Below are 20,906 nucleotides of genomic sequence, written 5' to 3' on the forward strand. Positions count from 1 at the left end.
TTCAGGGCTGGGATGCTGCAGGAATAACTCACAGTGGAAACACCAGCAGGGTTATATCAGAGTATTGCCATTTGTTTGGGAAGAGCAGCAGGACAGGAGGAAAAAGCCCCCCCCCCCCCCCCCCGTCGTTCTCAGCCAGCTGGGAACTGTTTTCCTCTGCAGTCCTAATTTACTGGGAAATTTTACTGCCCTGACTGCACCCTCAAGGACAGCTCACCAAGCTCTTGGCTAGAACTGGGAGTGTTTTCTGTATTTTGTATGTATTTTAATTCACATCATCCCAGAGATACCACTTTGTTACCTGAGAAATTGCAATTTATGAAGACACTGGAGAGAAGAAACCAATTCCTGGTCATGCCTCTCCTAATGCTGGGGGGATCATAAAGTGGGAATCTGTGTTATCCCATCTCTTTGTTTGATGCTGATAATTCATATTTATCACATTAACTGAAGTGAGTCACCTCGAAGTGCCAAGGTTGTTCCATCCCTGTGGGATCATCCTGGGGATATCAGTGACCATCCACCTGGGTTTAGGCTTTGCAAGGGAAGAGGAAAACATCCAGCCTTGACCTGTGTCATGTGGCAAAGCCAACACTGCCAATCCAAACCTGGAGGGGCGATCCCACACGGAATGCTGTGTACACAGCACACAGCCTGGCTTGCTTTCCAGCAGAAATTTAAAAACAGGGCTATGAAACAAATGTCAGTGTTTCCTGAACTGCCTGAGCAGCTCTGGGCACTGCATGTCCCCAGCTCCCACACGCAGGATCCTGGGGAAGGTGGGAGCATGGGCAGAGTTTGGGAGTCTGAGCAGACTTTGGGATTGTGAGCAGAGCTCCTTTGGGAAGTTCAGGATCCTGTTCTGACCAGCTGAGCCTCTGCTTGCATCACCATGTGGACACTGGAAGTGTCCAAGGCCAGGTCAGATGGGGCCCTGAGCAACCTCCCTGGCCATGGCAGGGGGTGGGACTGGATGAGCTCTGAGGTGTCTTCCAACCCAAACCACTCCCTGATTTTATGACATCCCATCATTTCTCTACATGCACGAGAGTTATTGTTAAGTAAATGTCAAAATACCCAAGGCAAAACAAATCTACTGTGTGTTCTTAAGCCCTGCTTGACTTAAACCAGACCCTGGCAGGTGACCAAACAGATTTTGGCCACTGGTTTCTCAACCCCTTCATTTTGGGGGTTTCTCAAAGGATCATTTTGCTCTGGAACACGAGGGTGGCTCCTGGTGTTCCTCACACACAGGGGGAGCCTCCCCAGCTCAGCCCACGCCGAGTGTCCTCCCGGGAAGCCACAGGCAGTGTTCCTGTGCCCTGGGCTGGTGGGAGGAGGACAAACTCCAATGCCACACCAGGGGAGATGCCCCAGAGCTGGAGCACACAGACACAGCCCTACTAAAACCCTGTCTGAAAGAAAATAACCCCAAAGCCAGGCCCAGCCTCACTGCAGAGAGATCACAGCCATGGGGGGAGCGAGCACTGCCTGGAGAGGAGAAAAACCATAAAGAAGAGAATTTGGCTCAGCCTCAGGATGCACAGGACACTCTGCTGGGGAAGCACCTTCCAGCAGGAGCTGTTCCCTGGCACCAAAAGGCCACTGTGGCCGTTCCTGAGGCAGCCCAGTCCAACCAGCCCTGCCTGTCCCACGTCTCACCACGTGACGTGCTCAGACCTGCAAGTGTTTCAGAGAGGAGTGATGAGGCATCCCAGGTGTATCCCAGGTGTATCCCAGGTGTATCCCAGGTGCATCCCTGCTCTTCCCACAGACACACCGCCTGCTTTCATCTCCACATGCCGAGGGAATTGCAGGGACAGAGAAAAATCACCCTGGAAAAACCAGTATCTGGCCAGGGCTGGGAGGTGGAGGTGTCTCAGATGTGAAAGTCCCGCAGCCAGAGCTGGCAGCACGGACACGAGGGAAAACAGGGCTACAAAAATGTAATATGGACTGTGTAAAACCAGATTTTAACCTTCAGAGAGCGGGAAGGGACCCACAAGGATCATCCAGTCCAATTCCTGGCCTTGCACAGACACTCCAACAATCCCACCCTGTCCCTCAAGAGTGTTGTCCAAACTCTCCTTGAGGCTGTGCCCACTGCCCTGGGGAGCCTGATCTTTGTGTACCTGAGCAGCAACTTCCCTTTGGAACACGATTCCTGAACACAGACACGGACACAGAGCTCACATTCAGCTCCTGAGTGAGACCTGCAGCAAAGCTGTGACACAGGGAGGGCACCAACGCTCCCTGTCCCTCCCCAGGGCCCATGGGATGAGATGCAGCACCAACACAGGGGGGAAACATTCCCACCCTGGAGCTCATGATACATGCAAAAAAGAGAAATATTCCTACACTGCAACCTGCTCTGAGGTGCTGCCCTGGGGTGGGTGACAGCAGGGGGCACAGGGGACCTGTCCCCAAAGCTCCCCCTGTGCACCAAGGGGAAATTTGTGAATTGAATTCTCTTTAGTCCCAGGCCTGAGATTGAATTCTGAAGTCAAATAAGTCAATTAAATAGAGTTCAAAGTATTTATCCTGTCTTAGTCTAAATCAGTTTTAATAACAGGCTTGTGTGCCAAGAGTTTAATGGCTTCAGCAAAAATATCTCCAATGTACCAGATGAAATATCTCCATGTAGGAGCCCTACAGAATCCAACCCACCTTCTAATAATAAACTGTTTCAGGCTTTCATTTTCTAAATTGTTATGTGTCCTCTGGAGAGGTTTCCTTGAACCTGCTGCATAATGAGAGCTTGCAATAAATCTTGTCAAACCAGACAAACACAAGGAAATTTTAATTTTACTTTGAAATTGCAGCTGATGTGTTTTTTTTGGTGACTGCCACAAAACCGAGGCGGAGGAGTTTGCTTATTTTGAACGAGAGAGTGTTATTGTCTCCATGTGTTAAAAGATTTAGTTATCTATAAAAAATTAACCTTTAGAAACACAGAAATGGATTTGTTCTGGCTGTTCCAGCTCTGGCCAGTGAGGGAGAGAAAATGTTACAGGAGGATAAGGGGGGAAAAAATGATGATAATTGGAAAGGACACTTTAGCCCCATGGTAAGAGCAGCTTTTTTTTTTATATATTTTTTTCAGTGTGGAAAATTTTCTGTAGCAAAAATCAGATTTTCAGCATGGAAAATCACCCTATCCACGCCTCACATGGTGCTGCTCAGAGTGAGAGCCGTGGCTAAAGCCTGGCTGTGTGTGAGAAGCAAAACAACCATGGAAGGGATGCCCAAACTGGTGGCACCCGGGAGAAATGGGCTTTTTGGTGCAGCTCCCCCACTGCTGCAGAGCTGAGGGGGAGTTTGCTGAGCAATCTGCATGTTCAGGGTTTGTATCCACACACCCCCCACCCCGAGCACACGGAGCTAAAAATAAGGGAAAATGCCCTTCCTTGGAGCCCACGAGGATGCAGGTGGGTGCCTTCCTCCTCCTCCTCCTCCTCCTCCTCCTGCTCCAAGAAACCTGCACGTGGCTTCCCCATGGAGCCCCAGCAGTGCCCCCTGGCCCCGTGGCCACCAAGCCATTTGCATATTATTATTATTGTTGTTGTTGTTGTTATTGTTGAGGATTTGGAAATGAACTCATTAAATCACCAGTGTGACAGGGAGAGCCTGGGATGCTGCTGCTGTTGCCATGGGAACTGTCCCTGCTCAGGGACCCCGAAATCACTGTCACCCCCCCTCAAGTGCCTGTGTCACCACGTGCTGCCCAGTGGGGCCACAGAAAGGATCCCATTTCCTTCCCCTTTGCCAGAGGAGAAGCACATCTGTATCCCCAGCCCTGCTGTCCCTCCCCCTGTCCCCCTTCCCATCCCATCCCATCCCCCTTCCCATCCCCTCCCTGGCTCTGCTCCAGCTGTTTCCTGGAAAGGCTGAAACAAAAGATGCTCTGGCTGTCACAGGAGATCCTTGGGAGGCATCACAGTGACAGGATCCCTCCCAAGGCCACCACTGGATCCATGGAGAAAAATATTCCTTTCTGGGTTTGAACTGGAATGGCCTGAGCTCCTGTGTCTGCAGAGTCAGTAAACTGAGTAAAATATTTTGAAATACTGAGTTTTTAAAAAAAAAAAAAAAAAACCAACACAAAAAAACCAGCTTGAATTTGTGCTTACACTTAAGGGACTCTTAATTCACAGTCACCTAAAGCAAGGTGGGCTCCCCCAGAGTGCAGTGGGATGCACTGGCCATTCCAACACATCCCTGAGGACACGGGGGAAGGGCAGATGCTGGAATGGTTCTGCTGAAGAGGAGCTGGAACCAGGCAGGGCAGACAGGGACAGAGTCAGGCAGGGACAGAGTCAGGCAGGGACAGAACCAGGCCAAGACAGAGGCAGGCTGTAGGAAGGGCAGGCAGGCTGCAGGCAGGCTGCAGGCAGGGTGCAGGCAGGGCAGAGCCAGGCTGGCAGCAGCTCCATCCCCAGCCCTGCCCAGCCCAGCTCCCGGCTTTGCACTGAGTCAAGGCTGTGAGAGACAATTCAATCCAAAATACTGAGGGCAAATCCCATCTGCAGGGGCTGAAAACGGGCCATTACACACCAAGGTAACCACCACAGCAGGCTGCAGCCCCAGACCCTGCCAGCCCAGCCCAGCAGCAGTGCCCAGGCACACACTGGCACCCTGGAGCTGCTCCAGGCTCACCTCCGGGATCCATGGAGTCACTGCTGCCCTGGGAGCAGGAAGTGAAACATTTGCAGGAGCTCAAAATTTCCTGTTTCAAAGTGTGAGGATCTGGAACTGCAGCCCAGCACACCCCCTCCTCTCCAAGGAAACATCCTCTCCCAGCTGGATCATCCCTGCCTGTGCTCCCAATCCCCCTGTCTGAGTCATGGCACAACAGAACAGCCTTTCTTTGCAAAAATATATCTCCCCAACACAGGCAGTTACAGGATGTGCCTGATTCCATGAGCTCCCTGAGTAATTTTAATGATGCTAAAAGGAGCTGGGATGGAGATGCCCTTGTTCCTGATTCTCACTGTCACACAGACCTTGACCTCCAGTCCCTGCTCTCTGGAGCTCAGGTGACAACACCCAGCAAACCCCAACAGGGCAGAATGAAAACCCCCAGGATTCCTCAGAGGTTTCTGTTTTGAAGGGAATTTTAAGAGGGGCACTGTGCTGCTCCCTGGGGCTGGTGACAGCCCAGGGCAGGAGCTGGGAGCAGCCTGGTATCCCCACAGCAGCCTGGCTCTGGATTTTGGCACTCCCTCACTGAACACTCCCAGGGCCAGCCTTGCAGCACAGCACTGCTCCATCCTAGCAGGAATGCTGCAGGTTGCTGCTGCTGGAGAGATCTGTGCCTCCCTCCCAGCTCCTGGGAGAGGACACCCTTCCAATGAATATTTAAACCCCTGGAAAGCCAAGGACTGATCCTTGTGTCAGGTTTGTACTCCTGTGTTATGCCAGTAACAGATGGAGGAGCATCCCTTTCTGCTCCAGAGGCCACACGATGCAATTGCAGCAGCCCGGAGAAGCTCCTTTTCCAGCCCTGTTTGTCCCCCAGTGGTGCTTCCCTCATCCTGCTTTTCCAGACAAAAGCAGCACCTCGTGTGACCCGAGCAGGGTGGAATCCAGAGCCCTCAGTTACAGTCACTCCTGATGGATCTGTCCTTCTCCCGAGCTCCTCTGCCAGGCTGAGCTGCCTTTCCCAGCCTGCTGGAGCACCTCAGGATTTTAGGATATTACAGCCCATTTCCATATCTGCTTTATTTTCCCAGACAAAAGCTGTTCCACTCAGTTTTGGTCTCTCCCTCCCCCACCTCCTCATTCTCACACCATTTCCAGACCATGTCAGACAAAGGACAGGGTCTGAATCCAGGCTGTGAGGTGGCCACGGCCTGTGCTGTGTTTAATTGCCTCCATCCCAGGGATCAAAGGGGGATGCACTGGGAAATCCGGGAGGCAGCAGGCGAGTCAGGGTAATTTGATGGCTGACTTTGTGCTCATTAACCCAATTCCTTTGAACTCAGAGCAGGAGATGCAGCAACACATCATTGGCAACCAACCTCCCAGGGATGCCAAAAGGGATGAGCCCTGGATGAGCTGATGATGCTGGAATTTCCCAGCCTGTGAAGGAATACTTGAGGAGCACTGACCCCATGCTGGTGTGTCTCCAAGGCTGCTAACACAGGAACCTCACACATCCCTGTATTCCAGGCACCCCCCTTTGCCTCTCCTCCTCATTCCTTGGAAAGGAGCTGGTGAATTTGATAATCAGATTTATTGATGTTCTGCATCCTCACCTAAAACAACACTGGAAAGGGACTTTTTGCAAGAACACAGAGTGACAGAAAAAGGCTGGAACGGCTTCACACTGACAAAGAGTAGGGTTAGATGGGATACTGGGAAGGAATGTGAGGGTGGGGAGGCCCTGGCACAGGTTGCCCAGAGAAGCTGTGGCTGCCCCTGGATCCCTGGAAATGTCCAAGACCAGGTTGGACGGGGCTTGGAGCAACCTGGGCTGGTGGAAGGTGTCCCTGCCCATGACAGGGGGTGGGACTGGATCATCTTGAAAGTCCCTTCCCACCCAAACCATTCCATGATTCCATGATTTTATGATACAGGGTGAGATCAACAACATACTGTTTAAAAGTAATTTCTGAATAATTTCAGAACTGGCCCCACTGCAAATGGAATCAGAGCTTGGTCTTCAAGTCCAAGATCATGGAATCATGGAATCCCAGACTGCTCTGGATGGGAAGGGACCTAAAAGCCCATCCAGTCCCACCTCCTGCCATGGACAGGGACACCTTCCACCAGCCCAGGTTGCTCCAAGCCCCGTCCAACCTGGCCTTGGACACTTCCAGGGATGGGCAAGTGTCTCTTGGCATGACCTGCTCTGGGTTCCGTGGTCACTCCCCATCACCCACACCCAGTCTCAGGAGCCAGTGGGATGTGGACACACAGGGAAGATGGGGCTGGATAAAGTCTTTTTTCCTTCAACTACTCAGCAGGAAAAAAACCCTCCCTAATTTCCCTGGTGGAAATTCATGGCTTGGATAAAGCAGCAGCTTTAGAGCTGCTCTGCATAATCAGCAGTGCCCAGCACAGGCTCGGAGCTGACACAGCAAAGCCACAGCCCTGTGAGCAGTGAGGGAGCCTCAGAACCTGGGGAAAGGGCACTTACACAGCAGGGACCTCATTTGCCTCTTTCCTCACCTCCATTTCATCACCTACCACCCCCTCCATGGCTTGTTACCTCTGTTTAAAGATTCATAGAGCCCCTGCTTTAACATTCTGTGTGCTGTGCTCCCGGGTGCAGGAGACGTGACTTGGGACTTTATGCATATTTAGGGATATTCCAGCTGGGCAAGTACCTTGAAAAAGCAGTTCTGAGTCTGCTGGAAAGAAAACAAGGAGGATGACAGGTGAAACAAGGAAACCAAGCCCATTAGGCCTCTTTCAGCAGGGCCAGGGTGAATCAGGGCACACCTCAAACGGGATGGGGTGAGGGCGTCACCCCACAAAGATCCTTCACCAAGTGCCCTCACAGTGAGACCCACCTGTCTAGACACCAAGGAACCTCAGCTTAATTAAACCTGGAACCAGCAAACCCAGTGCAAACCCTGTGGAGGCATCAGCTCAGGAAGGCTCAGACTAAAGACAAACTTTCCCAGGGGCAGAGAAAACTTTTATCTGGACATGGCAGTGCTGGCACAGGGGGGAGGGAGATGTGGGGCTCAACAGCTCCCTCAGGGAGAAAGGGCACAAGGAGATGGATCAGAGGGCCTCCATCTCCCCTGGTATTTGCACCTGCTAAGTCACTTGGAATCCCAGCCTGGAGGCCCTGTCAGATCACTGCTCTGAGAAACTGAGACAAGGGGTAGGAATTCAGCTGGGACTGCTGGGAATTCAACCCAAGGCTGCCCCGAAAGTCAAGAGCAGGGATGGGGAGGTGAAGGCTCCAACTGGGAGCAGGACTTTGCAGCAGATTCACACAGGACAGCCTGGGACAGGAGCTGACCTTTTGTAAGTGCAGAGGAAAGTTGAGAACTTTCCCCTGGAAAGTTTATGGTTAAAAATAAGCTCTTGGTAAAAAAACCCACAAAGCTGTTGCACACTTAAAAACTTTGCCATCCCACATTTCCCTCTGCTGACAGTTGATATTTGGGAGTGAAAGAAGAAATATAATTCTGTCTTCTGAAGGCAAAGGTGCATTTCAGGCTGGGTTCCCTCCACTGGTACTGAGAGTCCCTTTGTCCCCACTCTGCCCTCAAATCTCAGGGGGAGGGAGAAGTCTAATAAATAAACTAAGTGCAGAATTAACTGCCAGGGTATCCAAATAACCACTTCACGGGGGGAAGGCAAAGCAAACCCCACCCTGCCATGTCTGTGGCTGTCACACAACACGTGTGTGCTCTGCACTGGCCACGGAATGCAAATGCACCAACTCTGCCCGTGGGAGGTGAGCAGGGAGGAGGGATCAGCTGCTATGCCAGGGCTGGTATTTACAAGAAAAGGACCCAATCCTTAGGCAACCTGGTTTTCTCCATCCCACTGCTGCCTGCTGGGAGCTGGTTGGACAAACAGCCCCCAAAGTGGAGCCAAATGCAACGTGAACCTGCTCTGTGCCTTTGCCAGGCTCACAATCCCTCCTCTCCCTACTGCTCATAACCCAGGACTGAAAGTGTTTTTCTCTGGGTTAATGAGCTTTACAGTTCCAAGTTAATTGATCTCCAAGCAGCCCCCAGTGACTGGGTACCCCATGACTGGACTCTGTGGGGTCCTGCACACTCCCAGTGTTCCCTGCACGTCCTGGCTGTCCCAGAGAGGCTCAGTGACCTCCCCAACAGCAACAACAAGGCAAATCAGGGGCAGGGACAGGGGATCACTGAACTCCTCCTCACAGATCTCCTCCCCATCCCCACTCAGGTTTGCACTGAGCTCAGCATGCTTGAATTCTCTCACCAAACCCAAAGGAAGGGGGACGACCAGGGAACAACCTCCTGCAAACAGAGCATCCCTGAGAAGCCAAGGTGACAGGCAGGCAGCTTTTATCTCTTTTTACTAAGTCTTCAAAAAAAGCCAACCACGCCAAACCCCAGAACTAGGTCAGTGTTGGCCATCCTGCCCTTTCCCACTCTATATTTAGCTCCAGCTACAACCACAACACAGTGAATACACTGCCACGAGCCACAGGAGATGTGTGATCACAACTGACATGGGACTGGCATGACCCCACAGGAGGAATCCAGAATCCCAGGGAGGTCATGGACACTGGGCCAGCAGCACTGACCTCTCTGTGTTCAGATAAGTCATCAACTTTGCTATTTTTCCCCACATAAATATGAACAAAACGTCCTCTAATCCTGTGGGCAAGATCATGGAATGGTTTGGGTGGAAGGGACATTAAAACTCATCCAGTGCCACCCCCTGCCATGGGCAGGGACACCTCCCACTAGCCCAGGTTGCTCCAAGCCCCGTCCAACCTGGCCTTGGACACTCCCAGGGATCCAGGGGCAGACACAGCTTCTCTGGGCAACCTGTGCCAGGGCCTCCCCACCCTCACAGGGAGGAATTTCCCCCCAGTATCCCATAGAACCCTTTTCCATGTCAGGGGGAAGCCATTCCCCCTTGTCCTGTTGATCCAGGCCCTTGTCCAAAGCCCCTCTGGCACATCCCAGGGTGTCTCAGTGCTGCACTGAGGGCAGGGTTGGATTGAGAGCACGTTAAGAGCACAAGGTCACTCAGAGGAGGAGATTTGCCCAGTGGAAGGATGAGGCAGCTCAGGCCTGGCAGTGACAGCTCCAGGAGGTGGTGACAGTTTTGGGTGTAACCTCAAAGTCATCACTCATTGCAGGTTATCTCAGATTTCATAAATACAAAAGTTATTCAATTTATTTAAAGGAAATACGTGGCAACAGCCTGGACAGGACTCACAGTGATGGCCCAGCCTTGCTCACCTCATTACCTCATCAAGGTCTATCACTCTCCCACCCTACTGACACCAAAAGCTCCAGCTCCATCCCAGCCTGGGCACAGCCATGGGAATCACCTCCTCTCCCTGTTCCTCCTGTGCCCCACAGCACCCTAAACTGGCACTAAAACCAGCCCTGCTGCTCACATACAGAAAGTGAGTAGTAAACGTTTCTTATTAAACTTTCATCTGTCCCTGCTTTGCTCAGGGGGGAAGCTCAAGGGGGACTTCTCACTCTGCAGCTCCCTGACAGGAGAGGAGACCCAGGGGGGGTCAGGCTCTGCTCCCAGGGAACAAGGGACAGGAGGAGAGGGAACGGCCTCAAGCTGTGCCAGGGGAGGGTCAGGTTGGATTTTGGGCAAATTTATCCATGGAAAGTTGTCCAGCACTGACACACAGGCTGTGCAGGGCAGGGGTGGAGTCCCCATCCCCAGAGGGATCTAAAGGCCCTGTGGATGTGGCACTTGGGGACATGGCAGTGGTGGCCTTGGCAATGGACTTGATGAGCTTAGAGGACTTTTCCAACCTTGTTGATTTGATCATTCTGTGATAAGAAACCCGAAGTTGAAGCCCCCAGCAGAGGAGTCACCAGCACTGATCCCTCCCCCTGCAGTTCCTCAGCCTGCAGCTGCCTGGGGACCTTCCCACCAGTGGGACACCCTTGTCACCCACTGACAAACCCCAGCACCTCCTGGGGGCAGGCTGGACAGTGGGGAGTTCCCCTGGACAGTGAAATCCCAGTTCAGTCCCACTGAGGTGTGAGGACTGGACCAGCCTGAGCTTTCTTTAAAGCAGGTTCCCTCCAAGTTGGTTTTTTCCTGCCCTTTCCAAGATCATCCTTGTGTCCCGTTCTTTCCTCTTGTCGTCCCTGGTTCCTCCTGGCCAATTTGCAGGATACAGAACCAGTGGAGCTGTCACAGAGGCACAAGAGGACTATTAACATTCAAAAGTCTTCATGTAATTCCTTATTACAAGGCAAATTAATTCCAGCCTGAGCCAAACTCAACCCTGACCAGCAGCTGGGCAAACACCTCCCTCCACACTGCACATGGACAACAAGCTGCCATGGACACTTGGGGAACTGGCTTCCCTATCCCACTTGCCCCAGAGTGGGACTCATTAAACTGCTGGAGATTAATTAACCCTGCTCAGATTTGAAGGTGGATGGTGGAATGAAGGCCCTGAACACGGGCTGCTGGTGGGAGACCCTGGGGACACCCCCTGTCCCACTGCACAAAGGCAGGAGGCTCCTGCAGGTCCTGGGTCTCACCTACCAGCCCCTGGCAGATTCTTGATGTACCACAAGGGATTCAGAAGTGGCACTGGACACCTCTACTGGTTAAAGTTTGCTTCAAACCCCCACTTCACATCTGAGTCATGGGGATGCCCCTCACGGTGACCGACTCTGGAAAACAGGATCCTCTCCCACATCACCCTCCAGCTGAAACACATCATGGGCTGGGTGTTGAGGTGACACATTGATGATTAAGGGGTTTAATCACCCATTTTACCCTCTTCAAAAGTTCCTGGGAGGAAGTGTCACAGCCTGGATTTAGATGAGAACACCAAGCCCGAATGTGCCAATCTCACGGGGCTGAAAAGTTCCCAGCAGCCCGAGGTCCCTGGGCTCAGGCACTGAAATGCCTTTCCTTTCCCCTTTTCCACATTAAAAAAAAAGGAAAAGGATGCATTCAGCAGATGCTGCTGCACGTGGCTGGAGGCACCACAAAAGCACCTTTTCTGCTTCCATGAAGACCATCAAGAAGATGTGCTGAGAGTGGAGAAACAACTGCAGTCTGCTTTCCTAAAAAATCAATAACCCCCAACAAACCCCTTCCCTGTCTCTCAACACCCTTCCCTCACTCCCAGTCTGGCATTTCCATGCTGGGACACTTGGTGGGCTGGGGATACTGAACCCCCACCGTGTTGGCTGCACCGACATTTCAGGGCTTGTCTCTTTAATCAAAACGAGCCATTTTCACCAAAAAAAAAAATCTCCCAGAGAATGATCTTTGCTACCTCTCTCCCTCACTGTCAATCTGAGGATGCAGCAGCCACATAAAACCCCGTTTCCCTGGGAAACCAAGCTAAAAATAGCTGGGCTGGCTGGGGAGACTGGGCTGGGGTTTGGGATTGCAGTAGGACGAGATGGCACCGGGGGTCAACCCCCCCTGCCAAGGACCCCCTGGGAGTCACTGCTGGCCCTGTCTGACACGTGGGAAGGGCTCACTGTCCTTCCCAGCACGGGCAGAGCTCAGCCCTTCCAGCCTCTCTGCTGGAATCCCAGCTGGGAATGCAGCAGGGTTTGGATCCACCCTCAGCCCGGGCGCAGACTCCAGCGGGTCCTGGGATGGAGGGATGGTGGTACCCACCTGGCAGGAGCTGGGGGGCTCAGAATGAGGGGATGTGGCCACTGGGAGCTCAGGAGGGGCTGTCCCCATGGTGGGCAGGAGGTGACAGCCCAGCTCAGCTGCTGGAACTCTGCTCCCATCGGCATCTCCATGAGATGAGCAAAGGAATGACCCCCCGTGCCAGGGGTGGGCTGAGGGGTGTGAGGAGGCATTTCCTAGAGAAGCTGTGGCTGCCCCTGGATCCCTGGAAGTGTCCAAGGTCAGGCTGGACGGGGCTTGGAGCAACCTGGGCTGGTGGAAGGTGCCCCTGCCCATGGCAGGGGGTGGAAGGGGATGAGCTTTAACCTCCCTTCCAACCCAAACCATCCCAGGATCTATAAAGAGACGTGTTTATTTTATTGCTTTTGGTTGTCCTCCACCTGTACATCAACAAAACACCCCTGTCAAAGTGATCTATCCAGGCAAACACAAACACACTCCTGTGAGAAGGAGCCATCCCTGTAAATCTTCCTGTAGCTGCCCCTCGAGGCTCCCAGCAGATACCAGGAGGGGGGTGATGGAGAAGGAAGAACACCTTCCCTTCTCCAGGATCAGCTCATCTGAGTTCACACAAGGAAAAGCAAGGAGGGATAAAAAAATAACAATCTTTTTTTGTGCATTTAATTCAGGATCTAATTACTTGGTATAAATTAGTCAGCTGGCTCCCACCTCAGCTTTAACACGTATCAGCCCGTGAATCACAGCTCTCTTACAGGATATATGGGGCCATTTATATGTAAAAAGGCTTTATGCAAGGCACCCTGTGGACTTGGAATATTAATTTATACCACGGGCTCTGGAAGATTAATTGAAATTAAAGCAGATGAGGAGATAAGACACTTCTCCTGATCAGTGCCAGGCTCTGGGAGGGGACATCAGCCAGCAGAGCCCACACAGCCACGAGGGCAGCTGGGACACGTGGACATGGGGTGGCATTAAAATCCCACTGGCTGGGACAAAGATTCTCTGGTCAACAAAAGCAGAGCTGTTCCTTTCTCCTGTTTGCTCTGTGTGGTTTTAAATCCTCCATTTAACCTGCCTCCATCAACCCCTGTGGACACAGACCTGGACAGACAATACCCCTCACTGCAACCTCGACTTTCTTCCTCCCAGAGCCATGTTTGGTGGCAAGAACTGCTCCGGTAGCTCCTCCAGTCAGTCCCAGTTTAACTCCTGCTGGTTTGGGAGGGAGGAGGGGTGAGGACTGTCGTGCCTGAGAACAGGCACACGCATCCCAATTTCCCTAATGAGGCAGTGACACCAAAAACTCACTTTATAAAGCTCAGTCATCACCTGTGAGTTCTCCCAGCTGGAGGAAAGGGCAGAGTCTGACTCAGGAGACTCCAGGGCTGAGGTTCCTCCTCCTGAATCAGCAGTCTGGAGCTCCAACAGCACCAAGCTGTTCCCATGTTTATGCTCTGCCCTGACCAGCTCCTCCTCACTACTTAGAGCAGAACAAAACATTACTTACACTCTAATTTGAAGCCAGTGCCCTGGAGCCAGAAACTGAATTAATTTCCATAGATCCTGAGTGGTTTTACCAGTATAGAGGAGCTAATTAGCTCTTCTCCCCTCACCTCCACAATTGCTGTCACCTCCCGTGGGGACAGCACAGGGCAGTGTCCTGTCCTACAGGGGCAGCACATGGCAACAACCCAGAGGTGGCAGGGACAGGGTGGGAAATGCTCCCTCTGCACCTCCAATAATGAAAACAACCCCAACTGCAACAGTGTTTGGTGAGAAAACAAGAATTAGCTGCACAATCATCTGAACAGGCTGCCCAGGGCAGTGGGGGAGTCCCATCCCTGGAGGGGGTTAAATGCAGATGTGGCACCTGGGGACATGGGTTAGTGGTGGCCCTGGCAGTGCTGGGGATTGGCTGGACTCTGGTCTTGGAGGGCTTTTCCAACCTGAACAATTCCATGATCCTAGGGACTGCAAGAAGCTGAATTTGTTATATACACCTAAAACCAACAGGGCTTAGCTCCAGCAACACAGTTATGGGGGGCCAAGAAATGCAGATGCCACCCCACAGTATTTATTTTATGTGTTTCTATACATGTGCTTAGAAAAACCGTTTGGATTTGAGATCAGGGAATTCAGGCTGCTGTGAAAACACAGGCTGCTCTGTGCTCCTGAAGGTGGAAACCCAGAAGGTTCTGGAGTCACTAGAAATGAGCATTTCAGGTGTGATTATGGAATCACAGAATCATAGAATGGTTTGAGTGGGAAGGGACCTTAAAGCCCATCCAGTGCCACCCCCTGCCATGGGCAGGGACACCTTCCACCAGCCCAGGTTGCTCCAAACCCTGTCCAACCTGGCCTTGGACACTTCCAGGGATCCAGGGGCAGCCACAGCTTCTCTGGGCAACTTCCAACCCAAACCATTCCATGATTCTCTGAATATGCAAAATGCTGATGACTTCCCCCCCCCTGCACTGCAAACCCATTTACAGCAACCCTACAAAAATACACTGGAGTAGGTGTAAAGCATTTGTTAAATAAATAATCACCCCTGCTGGATTATTTTCACCAGCAAGAAAAAATGATGCTCAACAAACACAAGCCTTTGACAGCACAGCTCAGGCTCTCCAGGATAGAGCTAAGAGCCTCATTTACCTCAAAAACAGAGAAATTATCAGAAGATTGAGGAATCCCGTGATTTAACGGCATCACTTCAAACAGCAGCTCTGCCTGCAGCCAGAGCACAGAGCAGGGAGACCACAAATGGGAATAATACATCACAAGTGAGGGAGGAGAAAAAAGAGAAGCCTAAATGATGCAATAAAAAATAAAAACATGTCTTTGAGAAAGTGCAGTCGAACAGGAGAGGGGCCACGTTTTGAATTCATTATCATTCCACCAGCAACCCCCGGGAGACTGGAGCCAGGCAGCACTGCAGCACACCCCAACAGGGCACAGGAGACGGGGTTTTAAGTAGGTCACCAGTAAATATGACCGTGGTGGAGCTTTTTTTTGTTGTTGTTCTTGTTTGCTGTCGCTCACCGGGGTCCTCAGCTGAGGGAAATGCTGGAGAAGGAAAGAATGGCTGGAACGTTGTGGTGCCTTCCTGGGAGCAGCTGTGTCCTCCTGGGATGGGCATCTCCTCACTCAGGGATCACCAGGACACAGAGCTGCTGCCCGGGCCCCCAGTGTGGAACTGGGGGTGTGGAGGAAGCTGCTGACAAGGAATGTGGGGAAAGGCAGGCTGGGGATTTTTAGCCATGGGGACTTCATGGATTTGGAGCATTATCCCCTTTCCTTTCTGAGGGGCTTTTCCCACCTCTCAGGGTTTTTGTGCTGAGGAAATGAACCTCCAAGCACTCCTCCCTGCCCCTGTTCTACAGAGGGATTTGGGGGGGAAAGAGAGAAAAAAAGAAAGAGAGAGTTGGGAAGAGAACCAAACTGCCCTTTGTGCCAGGAGCCTGGGGAGCACCTTGTGCTTTTTAGGGATGGGACAGGGAGAGATGGGAAGTGAGAGAGGATGGCTGGAGGAGAGGCCCGTAGGAGGCCAAGGCCAAGGCCAGCTGGGCAAAGGGAGGGATGTCCAGGCCAGGAGGGTGTCACCAGTGGACAGAGCCCCAAACTGAGCCATTCAGAGCCCAGAGGGACACGGACCCACAGGACAAAGCCCTTTCCCTGCCCCTTCCCCACAGAGCTCCCTGGAGTGCTCACACCAAGCCAAGGGCAGCATTCCCAGTGCAGTGTCAGACAGGCTGGGTAGTGCTGTGGAAATGCTGTTTGACACCCAAGTTTAAACCCTATTCAGTTCTGCCTCTAAGAATTAATCCTGCAGGTTGTTCCCAAGCCTTGGCTGCTGAGGAGCCTGGGAACAGGCCCAATGCTGCTCCTCGAGGTCCTTGGGACACCAGGAGAGAGGGACATCTGGAAAATGATGCTGCTGCAAAGTCTGAGTTTGCTGCTGCTGGCGAAGCCTCTTGCTGTTCTCCTGGTGCATGTCCAGAGCTCCTCCTACCCCAACATTCCCATTAGTGGGAATGACAACAAACCAGCTCTTCCACCTCCAAGGCTGGATAGGATCCAAAGGTGGAAGCAGCAGGTGCTTTTTGGCCTTCCCTGAGTTGCTTTGTATCACCTGAATTGCATTTACCACCCTCCCCCACCCAGCAGCTGCCAAAAGAAATCCTTGAAGGAAAGGCTGGGATGACCCGGAATGAAATCAGCACTGAGAGCTGCCCCCTCCCCAGCCATTCCAGCCACTCCAACCCCAAACCCCCAAGGAGCTGGACTCGAGGGTCCCTCCCAGCTCAGGATATTCTGTGATTCCAGGATCACATGAAGCTCCTTTTGCCAACTGCTTATGGAACCAGGGAGCGTTGCAGCAGGAAAAGGGCTCATTGTTTCCCCTCGGGAAGAGCAGCGCGCTGGAGACGCTGGAGGCATCTCCAACTGCAGCAATTCCCACTGAGCTCCCAGGAAAAGGCTCTGGAGCGCCAGAAGGACCCTGTGGAGCTGCCCTGGAGAGGCTGCAAGGGGATGATGCTGGTGCTGGGGGTGAGATGAGCACTGGAGCCACTGCCTGGAGCGTAAATCCTGGGACGGACACGGCAGGTCCTGCAGACCCTGCTCAGCTCTGAGCCTGTTCCATCCCACACAAACACAGCCACTGTGCTGCAAATCTTCCCCCCCACACAGCCCCGAGTACTCCATGTTCTGCCTCCCAATCCCAGGTTTCCAGGCAATCCAGGCTGTCACTCTGATCATTCCCAGGCTGTGCAGCTCCAGACAGGCCCCATCAGCCTGGCACCAGCAGCTCTTTTTTGAGGTCAGATCCTTTAAGGTGTCATTTTCCACCGTGGGATTTTTAGTTGTTTAAAGCATCCCCAAGGGATCCCAGAGCTCAGGGCTGGGAACAACACAGCTCCCAGGGCTGTCCTGGGAGCTGGGACAGGCCAAGGCACAACCCTGATCCACCACCACGGCGGGTGGGGAGAGAGCCTGAACTCAGCTGGCTCCTCTGAACAGAGTTATCCCAGAATCACAGGATGGGAGGGACCTTAAAGCTCATCCCATTCCAACCCCTGCCATGGGCAGGGACACCTCCCACTAGCCCAGGTTGCTCCAACCTGGCCTTGGACACTTCCAGGGATGAAGCAGCTGCATCTTCTCTGCCCAACCTGTTCCAGGGCCTCCCCACCCTCACTGTAAAAACCTTCCTTACTTGGGGAACAAATTCAGAAAAAAAGATCTGGGGAATCCACACCAGCAATTTCTGTTCTTTTCCCCTCAATGTAGCATTAGAACATCCCATAAAATATCCTATTTGGACAATAAATTATCACACACAACTCCCCAGCCACAGGCAGGAGCAAAGGCTTTCAGCCTGACTCTGAACAAAGAGGATTTCCAGGGAAATTTGCCTTGGATCACCCTCAATGAGTCTGTTTTGACAAGGGGGGGGGGAAGCAATGTTTAAAGGACAGCAAATCAAAAGTGATTTAAGGCTCTGAAGGGCTGAAACCCAGCCAACACATTAAAACTAACCACAAAAATTGCCATAACTGCACTTCTGCAAACCTGTCTTATATTGCATAAAACCCCACACTTTATTTAGGAATTTGGTGGAGTTAAGGGGGGGAAAGGAGAGCCATGGACCAAACACACTCAGATATTCGGATAAGACATGACAAGGAGGGTTTTTAAGGAGAGCAAAACACCAGATTCAGTAGATTAAGTTGTTCTACTTCAGTTTTCCACCAGGAACATGATTTTTTTTTCCAGCCTGTTTTGCTTTATATTATGAGCTTTAAACCTTCAGCTCACACATTAAGTTCTATATCTGTTGCAAAAAGACAAAATAAAAGCTATAAAGCATGCCAAGAAATAAGTGGCTTGGGTTTGTTTTTCCAAAATCAGGTTCACGGAGTCACGTTTAAATAGGAATTTATTTGGCTTCGGCCTCAGAAGGAATTGTTGGGAGCCAGTGTTGTTGCCAAATCTTTAATGTCCATTTGAAAAGTTCCTTAGACATCTCCAAAAACGTTCTCTTAGAGAACAACTCAAATCCTGAGCTCAGGAGATGGAATGAGCGGGGCCAGAGGTGGAGGGAAGGAAGACTAAAAGAGCAATTTTGGCTCTGCTGAAGGTGCCACAGAGCAGAAAAGCAGAAGGAAAGCTTTATTAATGTCTGTTTTCATGTAAGAATGTAAAAAGTGGCAGAAATATTTATCAAATATCCAATATATCAACATTTGATATTCCCTTGAATATTAAATACTCAAGAGAAAAGTGCATCTTTTCCCCCCGTTGTTTCAAATGTGACCAACCCAGTGACCCTCTATTTTATTAAATTTCCATCTCTCCAAAAATGTTACAGCCTTGAAATCCTCGTCTTTACAGAAACACCTTTTGGGTTGACATTCAGCCCTCTCCAAACTGAAGGGGTGCAATTCAAAGGCAAAGCTGTTCCTCAGCCTGACTCTGGGTCTGGCCCAGAGCTGATGAGCAGGAACCCACCAAGCACCTTCAGATGGGAATAACGAGCCCCCAGGTGGGAAATCAAGGTGGGAAACCCACCCTGGGAGCAACTCCCCGGGCACAGAGGGGCTGCACAGCTCAGAGGGACATCTGAGCATCACCACGAGCTGTTTTTAAGGCCCCAAAGGTTTGGGAGCAGCAGCTGCTGGTGCTGCCAGCCTGGATCAGCCCCTTCCCACAGCCCAGGGAGGACACAGGGGCCAGGGCTGGGTTGGGACCTCACAGCAGGTGCTGAACACACCCAACACACCAGGAGCTGCACGAGTTGGGAGCTGTGTGTTCACACCAAAATACATCTGCAGCTGTTCTGGGCCCAACCCTGCAGCTTTTCCAGCAGCTCAGGAGCACAGGGACTGCAGGCAGGGGGAGGATTCCTCCTCTCCAGGAGCTGTTTGCCAACCCCACATCCCTGTGCTCCAGCACACACGAGCTGGCAGGAGTCACACCCCCCCCAGATAAAGCCAAAATGTAGAAGCTGGTTGTGGCTGAGATTTGGGAAGCAGGAGGCTCCCAGTGCCCAGCACAGGGAGGACATGGAGCTGCTGGAGAGAGTCCAGAGGAGGCACCAGGATGGTCAGAGGGCTGGAGCAGCTCTGCTGGGAGGAAAGGCTGGGAGAGCTGGGATTGTGCAGCCTGGAGAAGAGAAGCTTTGGGGTGACCTGATTGTGGCCTTCCAGGACCTGAAGGGGCTACAAGAAACCTGGAGAGAGACTGTTTCCAAGGGGTGGAGGGACAGGACACAGGGCAGGGATAGATGAGATATTGGGAAGGAATCCTTCCCTGTGAGGGTGGGGAGGCCCTGGCACAGGTTGCCCAGAGAAGCTGTGGCTGCCCCTGGATCCCTGGAAGTGTCCAAGGCCAGGTTGGACAGGGCTTGGAGCAACCTGGGCTGGTGGAAGGTGTCCCTGCCCATGGCAGGGGGTGGCACTGGATGGGCTTTAAGGTCCTTTCCAACCCAAACCATTCCATGACTCTGTGATTCCGTGATTTGGGGCTCTTTGTACCACCCAGGGCTCTTCAGGAGACACTTTGTGCTGTTCTCAGGTCGTTTAACAGTGGGTAAGGTGATGGTTCATGGAATCACAGAATCATTAAACCTGGGAAAGACCTTAAAGATCATCAAGTCCAACCCTCAACCCAGCAGCACCTCTGTGTTCACCACCCAAGTGCCACATCCACGTGTCTTTGGAACACTTCCAGGGGGAAAAAATGTGTGAATTCGTGTCACAGTTTGAATGAATGCCCAGAGCTGTGGGTAGGACTGAAAATAATAATAGGTTAAAAGGTGTGATAATGAACACACTGAAAGAGGTTTGCTAAGATGAAACGTTTTCATTTTCCTGTTCCCACATTAACAGTTGTTCTGGAGGAAATCCCCAGTTCCCAGCACCAAAGGGAAGCTGGACTGGAGCTGTATCACTGCCCCACAGCAGCTCCTGGGGTGGGACTGCCTTAACTGGTATTATATTCTGATCATAAATGTCTCAAGGACAGGAGGGAGCTGGATGGAGACTCATAAAAGGGCACAGAAAATGTTAAGTGCTCTAAAATATTGTAATGTTCATATTTAGGGGTCTGATGGCTTCTGCAACCCCAAGAGAGGAGGGGGAGGAGGCTTTGGATTTTCTATTCCAGGACGTTGTATCACCATTTCTGACATTTCAATGCTGGGTTTTTCCCCCCACACCACAAATAATCCTTCCAGTTTCCCCCTGCTGCTACAGCTTGGCCAAGAATGGAAAGGATTCACCTGTTCCATCCAGCAGATCCATGACCTGCAGAGAGGGAATGAACTGGGCAGCTCCAAGGACACTCTGCAAAAGCTTCAGGAGGGAATATCTTACAATGGGGTGGTGGGGCTGGAGAGCTCCTTTGGTCACTGGAGAGCACCTCTGGTCACTGAGAGCTCCTGTGGGTCACTAGAGAGGATGTTTGGTCATTGGAGAGCACCTCTGGTCACTGCAGACCAGTTTTGGGGCACTGAGAACTCCTCTGTGTCACTAGAGAGGACCTCTGGGTCACTGGAGAGCACCCTTGGTCACTGAGAGCTCCTTTGGTCACTGAGAGCTCCTCTGGTCACTGGAGAG

General features: G+C 52.0%; 1 protein-coding gene across 2 annotated transcripts in view; it reads right to left on the reverse strand.

Annotated features, from left to right (window-relative positions):
• The window catches only part of MYO1D (myosin ID), a 142,091-nt gene that overhangs the window by 24,139 nt on the left and 97,046 nt on the right, over positions 1 to 20,906 (reverse strand). The window contains exon 22 of one of the 2 annotated variants that reach the window (XM_027667856.1): positions 10,453 to 10,842. The exons of the other annotated variant lie outside the window; for it this stretch is intronic. Within the exon in view, the coding sequence (XP_027523657.1) occupies positions 10,674 to 10,842 (169 nt within the window). The 3' untranslated portion in view covers positions 10,453 to 10,673. Of the gene's footprint in view, positions 1 to 10,452; positions 10,843 to 20,906 lie in introns of those variants that run through there. 2 annotated transcript variants of the gene reach the window in all.

The sequence above is a fragment of the Corapipo altera genome, unplaced genomic scaffold (genome assembly GCF_003945725.1).
Source record: "Corapipo altera isolate COAL_440 unplaced genomic scaffold, ASM394572v1 174, whole genome shotgun sequence".
NCBI classification, from domain to species: domain Eukaryota; kingdom Metazoa; phylum Chordata; class Aves; order Passeriformes; family Pipridae; genus Corapipo; species Corapipo altera.